The 21,256-nt window shown below is 44.0% G+C and overlaps 1 protein-coding gene across 1 annotated transcript; it reads left to right on the plus strand.

Annotated features, from left to right (window-relative positions):
- Positions 1-19,821: 19,821 nt before the first annotated feature.
- Positions 19,822-20,488, plus strand: LOC311230966 (transcription factor HES-5-like; the record flags this gene model as incomplete). The annotated part of the gene is made up of 2 exons (XM_084317422.1): positions 19,822-19,913; positions 20,057-20,488. The coding sequence occupies exons 1-2, from the start codon at positions 19,851-19,853 to the stop codon at positions 20,486-20,488; spliced, it is 495 nt and encodes a 164-aa protein (XP_084173548.1). The 5' UTR covers positions 19,822-19,850.
- Positions 20,489-21,256: the final 768 nt, after the last annotated feature.

Here is a 21,256-nt window from a genome sequence, read left to right on the forward strand (position 1 = left end):
ATCAAAGGGTTAAATCAAGCATTTATAAGTGCTTTAGAGGAAATGTCAAAATATCGCGATATCATTTAGAGGCCATATCGCCCAGCCCTACTATAATGGTAAAATAGTTATTTAAAAATTTGCCCCTAAAAAATATTCTTTGCCCCTAAATTTCTCATTTAGGGGCAAGTGTGCCCCTAGTGAAAAAGCTTAGCGTACAGCCCTGTAATGACTTTTATGACATACGCAACATATATATATCATGGCATTTCTGACATACCGGTACATGACATACAGATATACAGTACTGTTACATTTGTGACATACAAGATATGCAAATATACAGTACTGTTAAACAGAGATCCTAACAGATAATATGTATATGAGGGGGAGGAAACTGTACATTAGGAGGGGGTGGGTGGGAGGGGGGGGGGGGGTTTGACATTTACGGGGGTCATACAGATATATGACATTTATGACAATACATGACATACAGGTATACAGTACTGTTACATTTGTGACATACAAGATATGCAAATATACAGTACTGTTAAACAGAGATCCTAACAGATAATATATACATACGAGGGGGGGGAAACTGTACATTAGGAGGGGGTGGGTGGGAGGGGGGGGTTGTACATTTATGGGGGCCAGTTTCGAATTGCAACCTCCCGTAGGTGCTCTTTGAGAGCGGTTTTGAAGGTGGGTAGTGATTAAAAAAAAATTACGGCTGTGGGTAGGGCGTTCCACATCGATGTGGCATAATTGCGAAACGTGTTTAGACCCTTGTTTGTGCTGAATCTGGGTTGAACATGATTTGTGGAACTCCCTCTGGTGTTGTGGTCATGGTATTCACTGACCTTTGGGAAGTATTTCGACATGTACATGGGTACCTTAGTGGTGTAGTGTATCTTGTAGACCAGGCCCGTTGCAAGTTGCTGTACTCTGTCGTCTACTCTAAGCCATCCTAGGTTGTCAAAATGGTCAGGGGTGAGGTGGGTTTTAGGAGTAAGGTCAAGCAGTAGTCTGACCAGTTTGTTTTGTGGTGTTTGTAATCTTGTTTTTAGTGCCTTTGAGCTTCTTTGGTACCATGAGGTGCAAGCATAGTTATAGTACCCTTGAATGAGTGCTCCTGCTAGAGTCTTCAGGGTATTCTTGTTTACCAGAGAGGAAATCCGGTACAAGAATCTTGTTCGTTGGATGACTTTTTTTATTACATTGGATGCCATTTTGTCACAGGAAAGATTTGCCTCTAGGATGGAACCCAGGTATGTAATTTCATCTTTCCTTGTGACAATATTGTCACCCACTGTAACAGAGTTGGTTTTGCTGAGTTTGTTATTTGATCCGAAGAGAATGGACTCTGTTTTACCCAGGTGTAATGATAGTTTGTTATCAGTGAGCCAGGTGCAGATTCTGCCGAGTTCTGAGCTGTTTTTTTTTTTCAACCTGTAACTTGTTTTTGTCAGAGACCAGCAGGGCTGAGTCGTCCACGAACAGGAACTAGTTGCAGTCACAAGCTGACGACATGTCATTTGCATAAATTAGGAACAGTAACGGTCCTAGTATGCTTCCTTGTGGAGGGATTGTAGAGGGCATAGCCCGGGAGAACAATCTCCTTACCTGATATTTTGATTCAATCAATATGTTTATAGAGCAGGCTATGCGCAAACAGGAATTTATTTATTTATAAAATATAATAAATAAAATATAATAAATATAAATATAAAATAAATAAATAATAGGGCGGCTAAGTGGCGCAGTGGGCAAGGCGCTCGCCACTAATGCAGGAGATGCTGGGTTCAAGCCCAACTCTCGGCATTGCTACTAGCTTGGCTGGTCGTTCATACTTGGGAAGCTGGTGGGTGGGGATCGGACGTTGTGGACAGCGACTCCTACAGGTCGGTTGGTGCGCCTGCGCAGTAGAATCAGGAAGCAACGGGGTCGCTTATTGCTTATTGCCAGCGGAGGAGTGCTGCCGAGTGCTTCCGCGTTTTCCCTGATTGGCTGCGACACGCCCCGCGGCAGGCGCGGCAGCCGCAGAGCTCTGCCGCGGAGCGGAGCAGCAGAGCTTGCGGCAGAGCTTGGGGCATTATGTAGCCGTAATCCGCTATGATTTTCATTCGAAGCTTAGCTCACCTTTTTGACAAGTTCGAATCCCATCAATTTTTTATTTTTATTTTTTTTTAATGTGTATTCTTTCGCCGGTTAAGGTTGGGCATGGTTATGGTTAAGGTTAGGCATTGTTTCGGAGTTGGTTAAGGTTAGAAGGGTTAAGTTTAGGCGCTGTTAAGGAGCTGGTTAAGGTTAGAGTTTGTCTTAGAGAATGGCAATATTCTTTCTATGGTTAAGGTTAAGGTTAGGCATGGTTAAGGTTAAGGTTAGGCATTGTTTCGGAGTTGGTTAAGGTTAGAAGGGTTAAGTTTAGGCGCTGTTAAGGAGCTGGTTACGGTTAGAGTTTGTCTTAGAGAATGGCAATAGACAGCCTATTTCCGCACTGCCGCTCTCTCGCGCTGCCGCGGTCACATGGTCACATTGTCACATTCTTGCACTCTTCCGCTGGCAAAAAGCTACACGCAACGGGGTCGGCGTGTCCCTCCCACGCAGACCCTCGCCGCTGAGAGATCGCGCTGTGCAGGTGAAAAGATGCGACAGCTGGCTCCTCGTGTACCGGAGGGGACACGTGATGCAAGGCTTGGTCCACATTGCAGCCGGCCTGTGGGAGGCATGGCCTAACAGCGTTCGAGACAGGGGAGAGTATACTTGGACAATACGAAATTGGGATGGGAGAAAAATAGAAAATGGGAGAAAAAGTTGATAAAAAAAAAAGATAATAATAATAAATAATAATAATGTAAACAGAGAGAAAGAAAAAGGGCACTTTCTCTCTAGGAGGCAAAACGGCAGGTGCTCAATCACCCTTTGAGGTATATGCACGTGGTTTTGATTGATTGATTGATTGATTGATTGAAAACTTTATTAATAGATTGCAGAATGGGTACAATATACGGCTCAATACAAACAACTGCTAAGAGGATGCAGAAATACTTTTGTCTTGTTTACATCAGGATCCCCCATTTTTTATTCATCAAGATATGATGTACAAATGTTTATCACTATCTGTTCACCTCTGGTTATGTTTCTAAACCCTCTAAATTTCATATGAATGTATTTCTGATTCCAGAGTTTTCAAACAATGTGGGCCTGTGAAGCCTGTTGAGACATGTAATTGTGACATTGGGCTACACAAATAAATGTGACTTCACTTATCTTATGGACAAAACTTGATGGGGAAGGATCAGGGGCGTATCTAGACCCAGCACTTCAGTAGGGCACAGAAGGGCACCTACTTTGGCCGGTTTGGCCGGTTTGTGGGCGAAAATGGGTGGATTTTGTAACTATTTTCTTTTAACTTTATTTCGGTTTTAGGGTTAGGTTAGGGTTATGTTATTTAATTATTTTGGGGAGCCAGCCCCCCAAACTCCTGAAATGCATAGAAATCTATGAAATAAATAAAACAATCTGACATTTATATTAAAAAGAGCTAGCCACCCAAACCCCTAAAATACATAGAAATCTATGCATTTAGGAACAGTTACTATATATATAGTCAAGAAAGCATTTAGTCATACTTAAAGTTTAAAGTGCTTTACTTGCATTGAACATTGCATTGAACATTGAGGAGACATCATTAGAAAGCACAATGTATGTTTCCATAGTTACGCAGATGACACACAATTGTACATCTCCGCTGAACCAAATGATCACACAGCTATAAACTCCATTTCCGCCTGTCTCTTAGCAATAAACAAATGGATGACGAACAACTTCCTAAAATTAAATGAGGGCAAAACTGAAATCCTACTAGTCGGTCCTATAACAAAAAGAGAAATGTTACAGAGCAATATGGGGCAACTTACTCCTTGGATCAAACCCGAAGAAGTAAGTAACCTACACTGGCTTCTGGTAACATTTAGAATTTATTTCAAGGTCCTCCTCCTTATATACAAAGTATAAACATTGTGATCATCTACTACTGGTCTATTGAAGGTTCCAAGCTACAGTCTAAAGAAAATCAGGGATGCAGCCTTTGCTAACTATGCACCAAAGTTATGGAACACACTACCTATGGACATTAGGGAAGCTAGATCTCTTAATATTTTCAGAAACAAGCTAAAAACGTACCTCTTCACCATAGCCTTCTAATACACCCCGCTGTTGATTGTACTGTAGCACTATTTTACTCTGGCCATTCTATTGCATAATTTTACTATCTATTCTACTATTCTATTATTGCACTGTATTATTGGTGTGCAAACCAGTCAACTTACAAAAAAGAGCCTGTTGGAGGATTTCAACAAGATAAATGCAGTGCAAAATATTTCACTATAATATTTCAAAGCGAAGTAAAAAATATATAATAATTATTTGATCATGTTAAATGATCATTTGATCATGTTAAAAAAGGGAAAATAAAAAACATTTGTTAAAAAAAAAAAAAAATGTTATCAGTGGGGCACAGATGATCATCAGTAGGGCACGTGCCCTAGTCATAGTGGTCTAAATACGCCGATGGGAAGGATTACAGTTAAGGCCAGCCCTGTGCCTAGCTTGTGTTATGTCACTGCCATCTTTTGGTGAGAATAAACATTGCTCATAAGCACTGTATAACACTATCCCTTGCGGATACTGGTTGTTTAAGACATTGGATGATCTACAAGCATATTTATATTATTTTCAAACAATTACAAAATAAACTAAACGGTTAATACTGGAACTGAAAACAAATGATATGCCTACAGAACTGTGGAGTGAGTCATTTGTATAATAATATACTGTAGTTGCACACATTTTAGTCTGTATACATTAGTATTTTAGGAGATCTGTTTTCATTGTTGTTTTTGTCAATTAAACAAGTGCCAATCAACAACATCTGCAACCGCATACTGTATGTAAATGAATCAACACACACACACACACACTCTCACTCTCACTCTCTCTCTCTCTCTCTCTCTCTCTCTCTCTCTCTCTCTCTCTCTCCATTTAATTTATGTGGTACATTACATTTCATATCTCTACTACCATGTTGGGACGTTGCACTAAACTGCTATGACCTGTGCATACCTGCAGAGGGTGTTATTGTACTGTGGCATGAACCAGCTGGCTAGTGGGAGACATTCAGGAGAAGACCACTACAGGAATGCACTGAAGACCATGCAGAGAGCCAGTGGTGGAATGTATTTTTACTCAAGTACTGTACTTAAGTACAAATTCGAGCTACATGTACTTTACGTGAATATTTTCATTCAGGGGAACTTTATACTTTTTACACTCCACTACATTTCAAAGGAAATATTGTATTTTTTACTCCACTACATTTATCTGATCCCATCAGTTACTAGTTACTAGTTAGAAAGCATGGCAAAAATGTATGAAGATTATATACTTTGACATTTGAAGCCTGGCGACTTCAAGATGATGTAATCAGAGCAGCATAACTGGAGCACAGACCACTTTAACATAACCTTTAGAGGTCAATAGCTCAAGGTTTGAATGCTCCCAAGCACTGGAATACACAAATGTCATGTAAAATGCATACTTTTACTTTAGATACTTAAGTACATTCAATAGAAAATACTTCTCTACTTTTACTTTAGTAGAATTTGAATGGTATCTGTGTATTTCTACTTTTACTTAAGTAAAGTAACTGACTGTGTACTTCTTCCACCAGTGCAGAGAGATGTTATGCTCTGCCCTGGTAATCTCTCATCCACTGAATTCCCCCCGTCTCTCTCTTTGTCACTGACATACAAAATTAAAGCTTTTTTATTACTTTTTTAAATGTTTATTTTAACACAAATAAAGCTCAGATTCCATGCAGGCCTGCCTCAATAACATAGCAACTAAAAATACATGCAGGCCTTTCTGTTTCAGAGGTATCATCCTCACTGTCAGGGGAGAACTCAATAACTACTAGGAATGTCTGATCACTAACTGACACACCACCCAGAGAGAGGCAGTGGTGGAAGAAGTAATACAGTTCCTTTACTTAAGTAAAAGTATAAATAATGCTGCTATGATTACATCGTCTTGAAGTTGACAGGCTTCAAATGTGAAAGTATATAATCTTTTTTTTTAAAGACCTTTGCCACGTTTTCTATGCAAAATCTTTTTCTTCAAAGTAACTAGTAACTGATGGGTTCAGATTGTGTGTGTGTGTGTGTGTGTGTGTGTGTGTGTGTGTGTGTGTGTGTGTGTGTGTGTGTGTGTTACGAACGGGTAAGTGACTTCCAAGTTGTCGAGGTAGAAGAACGAGACGGAGAATGTATTACTATAACAAAACAGTAGAACTGTTTATTAACAGGGGAAAAGCATAAACAATAACAGGGAGAAGAATATCTGTCTGTGCTTGTCCAGCGGTAGGTACGTCCGTAGAATTAGGTGAAGCTCTAGCAAAGAACAAGGAATAGAGCAAATGTTAAATACGTCACATTCTCAACATTCCACGCTGTCAATGAGGAGCAGCAGGCTGACAGCCAATGACAGCACCCAGGTGTGACAGACAATTAGTGATGACAGCAATCAGTGGTGACATACAAGGTGAACAATAACAACAGGAGTGACCCAGGTAGACAGTGGGAGACAATCCTAAGGAAGATAGTCTCCCGAACGTTACAGTATCCCCCCCCGACGAACGGCACCTGACGTTCACCTAGGGGCCTCGGGATGCAGCCGCCGGAAATCATCGATCAGGCTGGGATCTAATATGTCCCGTTGAGGCACCCAAGAACGCTCTTCTACCCCGTACCCCTCCCAATCCACCAAGAACTGAAACCCCCTACCCCTCCGCCTACAACTCAGGATTCTCCGCACCGTATAGACAGGCTGACCGTCAATAATGCGGGGCGGAGGAACCGCAGGGAGTGGCGGGGACAAGGGCGATGAGAGGAATGGCTTCAACAGGGACACATGAAACGTCGGATGGACCCTCATAGAGGCCGGAAGGCGTAGCCTGTAAGCCATAGGATTCACCCGACGTACCACTTTAAAGGGCCCTATAAAGTGAGGAGCCAGCTTCCTGGACTCCACCCGGAGAGGGAGATCACGAGTGGAAAGCCAAACCCGCTGTCCCGGACGGAAAACCGGAGCCGGACGACGCTTGCGGTTAGCTTGCCGCTGAGCCTTAACCGAGGCCTTCTGCAGCGCCGTCCGCACTCTGCTCCACGTCCTGCGACAGCGAGCCACATGTGCCTGGTCCGACGGCACCTCCACCTCCTGCTCCTGTTCGGGAAACAGAGGAGGTTGAAAACCATATTGACACTGATAGGGAGACATACCAGTAGAGGAGGAGAGGAGGGTATTATGCGCATACTCAGCCCAGGCCAACCTCCTACTCCACGTCGCCGGACACCCAGCAACGTAGCACCTCAGAACGCCCTCCAGGTCCTGGTTGACACGCTCCGTCTGCCCGTTCGTCTGCGGATGGAACCCAGACGACAGGCTGACGGAGGCGCCCAGACCGGCGGCGAACGCCTTCCAGAACCTGGAGGCGAACTGAGGACCCCGGTCGGACACAATATCCACTGGAAGCCCATGAACCCGAAAGACGTGCTGCACCACAAGGTCAGCCGTCTCCCGGGCCGAGGGGAGCTTGGGAAGGGGAATGAAGTGGGCCGCCTTGGAGAACCGGTCCACCACCACCAGGATGGCAGTGAACCCATCCGATAAGGGAAGACCGGAAATAAAATCCAGGGATATGTGCGACCAGGGACGCTTGGGAATAGGAAGCGGTCGGAGGAGACCCGCCGGCGCACGTCGAGAGGTCTTACTGCGCGCGCACACCGGACAGGCCGCCACAAAGGAGCGTGTATCCCCCCCCTCTGTCGGCCACCAAAACCTCCTACGGATAAACTCCAGGGTTCTGGTGGCCCCAGGGTGGCCGGTGAGAGAGGATGTATGCGCCCACTGCAGCAGGCGTGAGCGTGCCGCCTTGGGCACATACATCCGACCCGGAGGACCCCCACCGGGATCGGGCTCCCGTGCCTGAGCCGACCTCACCACCCTATCTATGCCCCATGACACGGGTGCCAAAATCAAGGCCTGTGGAACAATAGGGTGGGGCTTCTCCTCTCGACCCGGAAGATCAAACTGACGTGACAGGGCGTCAGGCTTGACGTTCTTGGAACCGGGTCGATAGGAGATGGTAAACCGAAATCGAGTGAAGAATAACGCCCACCTGGCCTGGCGAGCGTTAAGGCGTTTAGCCCCTTGGATGTAAGCCAAGTTCTTATGGTCAGTCCAAACAATGAAAGGATGTGCCGCCCCCTCTAACCAATGTCTCCATTCCTCCAATGCCAATTTGATTGCCAATAACTCCCGATTACCCACGTCGTAGTTACGCTCGGCCGGAGACAGCCGGCGCGAAAAGAAGGCACAAGGATGCACCTTACCATCCTTTAAACATCTCTGCGAGATTACCCCCCCCACCGCGGTGTCAGAGGCATCCACCTCCACAATGAACGGAGCCTCTGTGTCGTGACGGATCAGTACAGGGGCGGAGGTAAATCGACGTTTGAGGTCGCAAAAGGCCGACTCTGCCCTAGGCGACCATTCAAAGCCAGGGAGAGAGGACTTAGTGAGAGCGGTTAATGGATTGACTAAGGCGCTAAAATTGCAAATAAAGCGCCTGTAAGAATTTGCAAAGCCCAAAAACCGTTGTAACTCCTTGAGCGACGAAGGCCGTGGCCAATCCAAGACTGCACTCACCTTGGCTGGATCCATGCGAAGATCGCCCTTCGTCAACACAAAGCCCAGGAAGGAAACGGTGTCAGTGTGAAACACACACTTCTCAGCCTTAACAAACAGTTGATGCTTAAGGAGACGTTGAAGCACCTCACGAACGTGCAGTTGGTGTTGCACCATATCGCGAGAAAAAATAAGGATGTCATCCAAATATACAAACACTGACACCCCAATTAGATCCCGCAGCACGTCGTTGACCAGGGCTTGGAAAACTGCTGGAGCATTAGCTAAACCAAAAGGCATGACTAAATACTCATAATGCCCATTAGGAGTATTAAATGCAGTTTTCCACTCGTCCCCTTCTCTAATCCTGACCAAGTTGTATGCATTACGTAAGTCAAGTTTAGAAAAGACCTGTGCCCCCTGTAAGCACTCAAAGGCGGTGTCCATGAGCGGTAAAGGATAACGGTTCTTGATGGAAACGTCATTCAACCCCCTATAATCTATGCACGGCCGCTGATCACCATCTTTTTTAGCCACAAAAAAGAAGCCAGCGCCTGCAGGGGATGTGGACGGTCGGATATGCCCCGCGGACAATGCCTCTCGAATGTAAGTGTTCATGGACACTGTCTCAGGGCGGGAGAGAGAGAACATCCGTCCCCGGGGCGGAGAAGCGCCGGGTAGAAGATCAATGGTGCAGTCGTAAGGTCTATGAGGCGGTAGTGCTTTAGCACGCGTTTTACTAAAAACGTCCGCCAGGTCACAATAGACCGCAGGAACACCTGCCAAATCGGGGTTGGGGGATAATAAAGAATCTGCAACGTCCACCGTCAACCTGGAGAGAGACAAAAGAGGGAGGGGGGGAGGGACGGATGAACTCACGCCAGCGTCAGCGCTGACGCCGCTTCCCATGGAGAGTTCACCCGTAGCCCAATTAATACGAGGATTATGCAGCACAAGCCAGGGGTGGCCTAAAACAATGTCGGAATGAGGAGACATAACAACAAAAAAGTTCAAATATTCCCCCTCGCTACCCGCCACCCGAACCCACAGTTTCCCGGTGCGCTGGGTAACAAATCCACAACCAAGCGAACGGACAGGGATGGGCACCTCTAGTGTCTCTAAAGGAACCCCCCATTCTAGAGCCACCCCCACATGAATCAAGTTGCCCGCAGCCCCCGAATCCACTAAAGCCTTGGTCGTTGTAGAAGAATCCCCCCACCTGACAGTGACATCAAAAAAAGTACGTGAGTCGTGAACGTTTATGACCGGAGAGACATGCCCACCTGCTAGCACCTTCCCCAGGCCTAGCGGGCTCCTGCGTTTCCCGAGCCCCGACAGGCGGCGAAGCGATGCCCCGTGCGGCCACAATGAAAACAGCGCTTCTCGTTGACCCGCCTCTGTTTCTCCGCTTCAGAGAGGTTCAACGCTCCCAGCTGCATGGGCTCGTCATCGCCCCGGTGCTCTCTCATTGGCTGGTATGCTGGCCGATCGACACTAGGAGAGGGACGGAAGAGTACCTGTGACGAAGCCTCCCTCTCGCGTCCCCTCTCCCGGTGACGATTATCTAACCGAATGGCCATGTTAATCAATAGATCCAGGCGTTCGGGTAGCTCCCGCGTAGCCAGCTCGTCCTGCATGCGAGTGGAGAGACCATGCAAAAAATGGACACAGCAGGGAACCTCAGGCCAGTCCGCCTCCCGAGCCACAATACGGAAATCTATGGCGTAGTCTGCTACGGCGCGAATGCCCTGCCGGCAGGACATAAGTCGACTGCCGGCCTCGTAAATGGAAATCACCCTGGAGGTATCGAATACACGGCGCAACTCCAGGGCGAAGGCATCCGCGTTGCGGCAGACCACAGACCCACTCTCCCACTCCGCTGTGGCCCAAGAGCGAGCACGACCCGTGAGGAGAGTTATAATATAGGCTACCCGAGCCACATCACTGGGGAAAGTACGCGGCTGTAGTTGAAAAATGAGAGAGCACTGGGCGATAAACTCACGGCAGCCGGTAGGAGCCCCTCCATAGCGCTCCGGCGCCGGCAGACGTGGCTCTCGGTAGTCCTCCCGATCCACCGGATACCCCCGCTCGCCTTACCCGCCGATCGATGATGCTCCTCCGGCTGTGGATATCCTCGTTGATGTCGTAGAGCGGGCCTGGCTCACCGCCGCCAACGCTGTCTCCGCCGTCTCCTGAGAAGCCAGGGAAACATCTCCCAGTCGACCCAGCTCGACACCGACTGCCATCTGCCGCTCCATCATGATCCTGAGCTGGTCCCGTAGGCTCACCATCTCGTCCCGTATCTCCTCGTTGGAAGTCATGATGGCTAGAGCTTCTGTTACGAACGGGTAAGTGACTTCCAAGTTGTCGAGGTAGAAGAACGAGACGGAGAATGTATTACTATAACAAAACAGTAGAACTGTTTATTAACAGGGGAAAAGCATAAACAATAACAGGGAGAAGAATATCTGTCTGTGCTTGTCCAGCGGTAGGTACGTCCGTAGAATTAGGTGAAGCTCTAGCAAAGAACAAGGAATAGAGCAAATGTTAAATACGTCACATTCTCAACATTCCACGCTGTCAATGAGGAGCAGCAGGCTGACAGCCAATGACAGCACCCAGGTGTGACAGACAATTAGTGATGACAGCAATCAGTGGTGACATACAAGGTGAACAATAACAACAGGAGTGACCCAGGTAGACAGTGGGAGACAATCCTAAGGAAGATAGTCTCCCGAACGTTACATGTGTGTGTGTGTGTGTGTGTGTGTGATGAATTCTGATGCAGTCCCTTTGCCTTCTCTACACTACACTTCTCTACATGTATCTCCACAACTACAGTATAGAATATTTTCTGAGAATTCTGGAATAATTCATATTTATGATTTTCTCAGATGGGGGTCCCTGGAACAAAATCGTATCAAATGGGGGTCCATGACCTATTACATGTCTATTTGGGGATCTTTGACACAAAAAGGTTTGAGAACCACTGTTCTTGCATGTTGGTAATCTATGCATGTGGTTAGTAATCTGCCAATGACGTTGTTATTCTGCTAATGTGTGAAAGAACATTATTTGGAATGCAAGTCTATAGACCCCCTCCATCCTGAACACAATAAAATTCATAAAACTGAATTCAATGCATTCTTGCCACTTACTGGAAACGGTGATGGACATCAGTCGCCACCTAATTTCAGAATAAATCGGATTTGGAACCCTTTGTTGGCGGTATACATGTGAGAAGAGTCACCCCAGTACATGTTGTGTACATGCTGTGACAAGGCAGCCCATACCTGTGTGACTCCTGAGAGAAAACGGGTGTTCTGGGGGTGTTTTTCAATGTAGGTGATGTATAGATTGGGGGGAGATGACCACAGCTAAAACGGTGCCGGGTCAGAGAGATTGAAATGTGCATGGTTTGCCTTAGAAGAGGGTGATAGAACGGTGGTTCAGAGCGAGCAGGAGTCACTGAATAGCAGCACACTGAGCAGGGGATGTTGACATTCCGATCTGGAACAAGCTGATAGCGGCACAGAGCGAGGGAGAGGGGTGACATCCTTACTGAGAACAGTAATGAAACATTTTGAAATGTGTGAAAGGTTATTAGCAGTTGTCATGACAGCGCGTCGCATAACAACCAGAAGAGGGGCGGGCTATCATAGCTATGACGAAGATCCTATAAAGCTGACGGTGGTTCCGGGTAGGGCCAGACTAAAATCTGACTGAGACTAAGAGGGAAGAAACCAGAAGAGACTCTCTCCTCTCATCACGGAGAGGGGGGGGGGGGATGCCACATCATCATTAGCTTCGGCTAACGGGAGAAGGGTTCTGGCTACGACCAGGCCTGACCACCATTGGACTGAATAGCAGAAGGACGATAGACTGAACACACCGAAAGATCATTAGAATAGATTCTACAAGGACAATACGAATTGGTTCCCATCTGATTATGAGGTCTCTGTTTATGTAAATAAACAACGCTTCTCCTTGTAAGGTATTACGCTGTGTCAAAGTGTCGAATTCTTATGAAGGTGGAGAATTATTATGGTTTCCGGATCGCACTAACGGGGAGAGATAAGGATTATATCAGCCAGTGTATGAGACGTCAGGACCATTAAAAGTACACAACGCAGAGGAGTGGATGGAGAGAGGATAACACAAGAAGACGTGATACTGGCCAGATTGATCAGAATCTAACACTCCCCAGTGGACACTGTGGAGTCCTTCAGATTCTTGGGAACAATCATCTCCCATGACCTCAAGTAGGAGCTGAACATCAGCTCCCTCCTCAAGAAAGCACAGCAGAGGATGTACTGCAGCAGCTGAAGAAATTCAACCTGCCAAAGACGATGATGGTGCACTTTTACACAGCCATCATTGAGTCCATCCTCACCTCCTCCATCACAGTATGGTACGCTGCAGCCACGGCCAAGGACAAAGGCAGGCTGCAGCGTGTCATCCACTCTGCTGAGAAGGTGATTGGCTGCAATCTGCCATCCCTCCAGGACCTGTACGCCTCCAGAACTCGGAAGCGTGCAGGTAAGATTGTGGCCGACCCCTACCACCTGGTCACAACCTGTTTGAGCCACTCCCCTCTGGCAGGAGGCTGCGGTCCATCAGGGCCAAAACCTCACGCCACAAGAACAGTTTCTTCCCCTCTGCAGTGAGCCTCATCAACAAGGCTCGGGACCCTCAATGACACCCCCCCCACTGTGTTACATTAACACACCCTACTGGACTATATTCTTGCCCACTGTATGGTTACTTCATTCTAATTAGTGTATATAATTGTATAATTGACCACATCTGCCCAGTTGTACAGCCCTGGCCTATATTTTATTTCATAAATATATTATTCTATTGTGCTTAACTTAGCTCATATTTCATTTTACTTTACTCCACCACTTTATTGTATTATCTGTCTGTTAATGTCTGTCAGCTAATGTCGCACCAGTAACATCCAAAGCAAATTCCTCGTATGTGAAAAGTATACTTGGCAATAAAGACCTTTCTGATTCTGACCTTGTGCACTGAAAAGGCTTTAAAACACAAAGAGAAGCATTCCAACCAAACAATATAGTCTTTAACATGTCTGAGATATATGACAACAACTATGGAGTTGCACAAGGGAGTTGCTTAGGTCCTTTACTCTTCTCCCTTTACATGTTACCGTTGGGTGATATCATCAGTGAACATAATGTAGGTTTCCATACAGGGGCGGAGCTATAGGCGCGGCAGGGGAGGCAGCGGCCTTAGGGCCCGCCCACCGTCTGGCAGGAGGGGGGGCCCGGGCCCCGGCCCCCCCTCCGGCCCCGGGCCCAGGCCCGGGACTGAATGGAGTTGCCGTTCGCGTGTGGGACTGGATCGAACACAACTGGTGGTAACGGCAACTGGGACTGGTGCGTTTGTTTTGATTCTAGGCTCCTCCCGTTTTGCCAGTACTGTGGTACGAGTACGACTGATAGCGTGTGGTTTAGGAACAGGGCGTTTTGCACAAATCCAGCGCTCCCTTTCCTTGGCTGTGACGTAGCCACGTAAATCTCACAAGCAGCGCGGAGGTGATATTTTTCTCTGATGTCGCGTTCACGTTACGTGGGAAGAATCGGAAGAATCAGCTTCCGACTGGGAAAAACCATTCACGTCAGCCTCCTAGTTGTAATTCCTACTAGGACATATGGGATTTTTTATAGACCCCGATATCTCCCACTTCGCGTCACGAATTGCGGAAGTATGGATGTGGGCGTTTTGATCGAGTCAATGCGTGAAGGCTTCCTAGTTGTAGCAACGAGATGTCCTCTGGTTCTTCCGCTTCTTCCCACGTAACGTGAACGCGACATCAGAGAAACACAACATAATAAGTCACCTGAAACATGAATGAATGAAAACTTTATTAACAGATTGCAGAATGGGTACAGTACAGTACAGCTCAATACATACAATTGTTAAGGGGATGCAGACCAGAGAAAGACTTTCGTCTTGTTTACATCAGGGTCCCCCACATCACCACCGTGGTGTATTAAAATCCGACGACGCCGAGCAGCTAAAGGGGACATTTACCAGCACAAAGTGTGGATATATTATGATTTAACAAGTCTTATCTGTCCAGGACGATGACAACATTATTGCAGGTAAGCTACCTAGTACTACTAACGTTATCACGCTAGCTTGGATGCTAACTAACGTAATGTGAATGAATGAATGAAAACTTTATTTAACAGATTGCAGAATGGGTACAATACAGTACGGCTCGTTAAGGGGATGCAGACCAGAGAAAGACGTTTGTCTTGTTTACATCAGGGTCCCCCATTTTCAATTCATAGTGATCATAGAAAACATATACGTTACCACCTAGCCACAATCTATGGTATTTCTAGGTTACCACATGGGTGGCGCATGTGAACACTTTGTGAATTATGTGAGGGTGTATCATGATGATGGTAATTTGGCACTTAACGAACGTTACCTATCTCTTTGCCGTTTTGCATAGTGCACTGCATAGTACCAGAGATGACAAAAGTTATGTGGTAACATAGGTCGCATCACTGCCAGTAGTCGGCATATTACCCAATTCTGACTCTGGTATTAGTCAACTAACGTACTGTTAGCCAGCTACTGTAATAACGAAACTGAAATATCTAATGATGATAGTCAATCATAAAGACAGAAAACACTCTCATCACAGACAAGCTGGATCTGGCCAAATACCTAAACATGTCATGGTGAATGAATGAAAACTTTATTTAACAGATTGCAGAATGGGTACAATACAGTACAGCTCAATACATACAATTGTTAAGGGGATGCAGACCAGAGAAACACTTTCGTCTTGTTTACATCAGGGTCCCCCATTTTCAATTCATTATAACATAATGACATACAGATAGACAGTAGTGCTACATCTATACATGACATACCAGATTTGCAAATACAGTACTGTTTGTGATACGAAAAGAGTCCAGAAAAGAGAGTATATACATTTGACGTATTATTATTGTATTGTGATATGTTTTGTTTCATGTTGGATTTTTTTTTTTTTTTTTTTTTTTATAATACAATAAATATCGGGGGGGGGGGGGGCCCGAGCTGTCAATCTCGCCTCGGGGCCCGTGGGGCATTCCAACCGCCACTGTTTCCATAGCTATGTGGATGATACACAACTGTACATATCTGCTGAACCAAATGATACAGCTATTAACTCCATCACAGATTGCTTATTGGCAATAAATAAATGGATGAGTAAGAACTTCCTGAAACTAAACGAGAACAAAACTGAAATTCTAATTATCAGCCCCAAAACAAAAAAAGAACCTGGGAGGACTAACCCCTTGGATCAAATCTGAGGTCACAAGTCTCGGGGTTATCATAGATTCAGTACATAGATTAAATTCTCATATTAACAAAGTGACCAAAACATCGTTCTTCCATCTCAGAAATATAGCAAAAGTACGACCATTTATTAATCAAAACGATGCTGAGAAGCGAATTCATGCGTTCATATCTAGCCGGTTAGACTACTGTAATGCACTTTTTACAGGTCACCCTAAGAAAACCACAGAGAGGCTTCAGCTAATCCAAAACTCTGCAGCCCGACTGCTTACTAGAACCAAAAGGAGAGAGCACATTAGTCCAGTCTTAGATGCTCTACACTGGCTTCCTGTAACATTTAGAATTGACTTCAAGGTCCTTCTCCTTACATACAAAGCTCTAAATGGACAGGGACCTAGTAGCTACATCGCCAACACTCTAATAAATTACAGGCCAGCAAGAACACTGCGATCATCAGCTGCTGGACTACTAGAGGCTCCCAGAAACATTCAAAAGAGGATCGGTAATGCAGCCTTTATCAACTATGCCCCAAAACTATGGAACAAACTACCCCAAAACATCAGGGAAGCCAACTCACTAGACATCTTCAAAAGACATCTTAAAATCTCTGTGCTCAGGCATTTAAATGAAACATCAGGGATATCCTGACACAAATTGTACTTTACCTGCACTATTCTTACCCTACCTACTTTTATACACTTCCTATCAAATTCATGTGTTGTTTCTATGCAAATGTTATCTCACTACCTCCTATGCACTGTAATTTTAAGAGCACTGCTCTGTTGTAATTCAAAATTTAACTATTTTATGATCACACTTTGTACTTCTTACTGATGCACTGCTCTGTTGTATGTTAAATACCCTGTTGTATGTTTGTTCTATTTTATCATTTTTAGCCTATTTTTAAACTGAATCATTTTAACTATTTTTATTATTTGTATTACTGAATGAAACTGTAAACAGAAAGGCCTATTGGGATGCTAGATCCTAATGTGAAGCACTGTGATTTACCTTACCTTGCTACCTCTCTATCTTTTTTATGATAGCTTATGCCTGTATTTTTTACTGTTGTGAAGCACTTTGAACTGCAACTTCTGTATGAAAAGTGCTATACAAATAAAGTTATTAATATCCATAAAAGCAAGTTACAAACACATCCATTGGTACCCAAACATTCCACTAGATCAATTTGCTATAGTTCAAATTGAAGGTTGAAACTATGACAACTTGCGACTTTGCAGCTTGGCCAAAAATGTATATGGGCCACCAATAAAACACAGAGCCTTGTTGCTCTGACTGTGGAAGAAGAATTTTCTGTCCCAGAGAAACCTAAATTACATCATGGGAGCTTTATGAATGTCTGTCATTGTCATAAGACAATGATGAGACTATAAATCTGTCACATGTTGTGTAGAATTAAACCCTGATTAACCCAAGGGGTATTTGTGAGTTATTAAACAAAAAAAACAGGACAGGACGATGAGGCAATAGCTATCCTCGCTTGCTATTCACATCACAAAATGAACAAGCCTTCTAGTTAACAAAAGAAATTTAATGAAAGAATATATTTTTTTACAGGGTGTATGCTATTTGTAAGTATTAGTATTCATAGCTACATAATACAGTCAAGACAATATCTTTATTCTTCATGAGCTCGTTGTAAATGTTATATAGTGGACTAGTTTTTAATTCAGTTGTGTCAAGTTGATGGCCCTTGTACTTAATAATATGTGGCATTCATTTCAGGTATTAGAGTAGGGAAGGTTTTACGTTATTTTGAGACCCAAGATTTGGGGATTACTGTCTCCCTCCTAGACATTGAGGTTGCACTCCGTAGCTAATGTGATGTGTAATAAGACACACGTCTATTGTTCCTCCAATGAAAGCAGTGAATGGACAGAGTGTGGGAAACCAGGGAAAACTCACTCACAGAGCCCTGGGGGACAATAGATTAGACCTCTATCCTGGGGCATCCGGGGGATAGAGGTGGGGGTGGGGGGGTTGTTGTTGAACTCATGGAAATCTATTGATCAGCTTCAAATCATCATCCTAATTTTCTGGTTTCTTACTAAATTGATCTGTGGGACATTTTGAATTCCTTTTTAAATACAGTTTTTACTGTTCATCATATCAACCAATCAATCACTCAAGCTGTATTTATACTGTAGCACAATTAATACAGAGTTGCAATGCAATGTGAATTACATATATCAAAATAAGGTATTTAAAAGAGCAGTGATAATGATAATACATGAAATATTAAATAGCATGATGCTACAATGCTCCTTCAAAGATTTAATATTCTAATGCCAAAGTAGTACATTTTTTATTATGTATAAGCATATATTGTTGAGCTGTAAACAAACATTAATATCTTGACCTAATTGTTTCTAGTAATGGGTCTTTAGCTGTCTCAAAACAAAAGTATTTACGCAATGTTGTTTACCATGGGAGGATTATTTGGAACTAATTGTGTGGGGATGAATTTGCATTTAACCAGGCACACGCCTATTGTTTAGGTTTAGGGGAAGGTCTGTCTATTGGCAGAGTGTGGGAACGCTCTGGAGAGCAGAGTCACAGTTCAGTGTCATTAGCATCATCAACCCCACCAGCACCTGGCTATTCTCAAAGGGGAATTGGCACACTTCACATTGGAACTACCCCTCCCCTCAATGCTGAAAAACAAAAAGCAAGCTCACATTATTGTTACATAAATAATTGTTATGTACAGTGGTTTTGGTGTGGGGAAATTCATCCAATGCTATTATTGATACTTTTATTTTATTTCTTAATTTTTTGGTATTATTAATATTCATTATATCAAGAGATAACCCTTCAGAAGCAGCCAATGGTGTTCTTTTCCTCCAGATGGTTGGTGACTAAACGGTCCGTCTCTGGTTACAACCCAGTGCCAATAGCCATCAATAAAAGCCCATTCAAAGCCCTTTTGTATATTGCATTGACCACAGCACAGAGGACCCAGTGTGGGAAACCAAGATCAACTCTCTACTCACAAACACGACCAGAGACGTAACGGAGAAAACATCTGGTGTCATGTGGGATCACCGCACTGCTTTACCTCAATACAGATCCTGTCTGGGGAAGTGAAATTCATTATCTTGAAATCAATATAAACTCATAGTTGAACAATGTTTTGTTGAAAATATCCTTTACCAAGTCACCTAGAAGTAGATGTAATAATAATGTAATACATAGACATGGCTTTATAGAAGTTTGTAATACCTATAACCTGTAACAGCTTGAAATTCAAGGTTTTCAATCACTTCAATCGCCAGTTTTTTTAATGCACTTTTACAAAATGTATTAAATAAATGATTTATTATTCAAATGAATGATTAAATGATATATATTATAAAATATTAAATAAAAAAGGATCAATGTCAGTCTCCCACGTGTGTGACAGGATGATGAGCGTGTGCTCTGCTGTGTCATTGATCCCAACATCAGGCGGCAGACTTGGTCTCTTTACAGGGTCACCACTTTCCCAGATTCACACAGAGCTCTGTGAGTCTCTCTCCATCACCCCCAGCCCTCCACCTGGTCCCCTGAGACCTAACCATTGTCCCCCAGCAATAAGAGCAGTGAGCATGTGGCAGCTCCACATTCCTCATTGTCCAACCAAGCTCTCCCATTGGCTACAGACTGTGAGAAACTCCAACCAAACCAAGACCCACACATTCATATGTAGATTGGGGACTATAAATAGGAGTGAAGAAGCCAGTAGAGAGTAGAGACCAGATTCACTCGACACAGAGACCTCTACTGGACAGAGACCAGCCATGGCTCCTACAATCACTGCAGCAATGACTTACTCTAAGGAGCACCTGACACTGACCAACAAGGTAAATTGAAGATCCTGACTATCTAAACATCTAAATGTATTTGTATTATATATAAATATAAGTTATTTGATTTAATTATTGTTAATGACTTCATCTGATAATCCAGAATATGTTTATTAATGACTTCTTTCTTCTTTCTACAGTTGAGAAAACCACTTGTGGAGAAGTTGCGCAGAGAGAGAATCAACAGCAGCATTGAGCAGCTCAAGTCTCTCCTGGGTCCAGAGTTCCTCAACCAACAGCCTGACTCCAAGCTGGAGAAAGCTGACATCCTGGAGATGACAGTTTGCTTGATGAGACGACAGCATCAGTACCAGACAGTGAGCTCCTCCTCCTGCTCAACAGCTGTCAATCAAGGTTACTCCAGGTGTGTCCAAGAGACGGTGCACTTCCTGTCCAAGGATGAGATGAAGACACAGTCCCACAGAAGACTGTTGAACCACGTCCAGAACCTGCCGTCATCCTCTGATAAGAATATGAGGGACAGTGATCTGCTTCTGCTGAGCTCCTCAGTCCAGCCCAGCATCACCAAAGAGAAGAGGCCAGTCAACAGCGCCCTCTGGAGGCCCTGGTAGAGACCTGCAGACTGGAGCTCAACTGACAACCTGAAATTACCATGTTGGTCAAGTTTATTGTCTAAGAACTCTTATCATTCAAAACTGAAAGACTTGTTCTTCTGTATGTACTATGTACAGAAGTTGTGTTTTTTTATCTACTTATTTGGTTTGGTTTTCAGACTTTTTTATGTGCACAGATGCATTTCCTGAGGAAAAGATCAAACTTGACCATAGTATGTTTCTTTTACAAGAGAACAGCTTGTCAGCATTTTGCATGAATCAATCAGGTTTTTACTGATTGTGAAATATACTATCAAGACATGTATAGCCTGATAGTTAGTGATCAATTTGAATATTTGAATATTCACTTTTGCGTCAACACTCCCATAATGGGCTTCATCTCAATCTTTTAATCTATGATTATGTAGGACTTGCTCTGTTTTAAGGGCAGCCTTTATATATATATATATATATATATAATTTGGTTGAAATGGAATACTTATTAATATCACAGTTTTATTGTGACTGCCATTATTATGACAATGTCTATGTTTATCCCTATTTACCCAACTGGGTACAAACCTGTTATCATCACTCTGTGATTAGCTATACCTGATCTAATTTAAGATCTATTTTTTAATCCTTTGCCTTCGTTACAAAGTGCAAAATATTATGTTATTTTTTTAACAAAGTATGATATAAGACAGAATAATGTTTATTCACAATATAAATCTTGCTGATTTTATTGAATGTGTCTTTTGTAAAGACAGTTGTTCAGTGTATAAC

The sequence above is a fragment of the Notolepis coatsorum genome (assembly GCF_963971535.1).
Source record: "Notolepis coatsorum genome assembly, chromosome: 6".
Lineage (NCBI taxonomy): Eukaryota > Metazoa > Chordata > Actinopteri > Aulopiformes > Paralepididae > Notolepis > Notolepis coatsorum.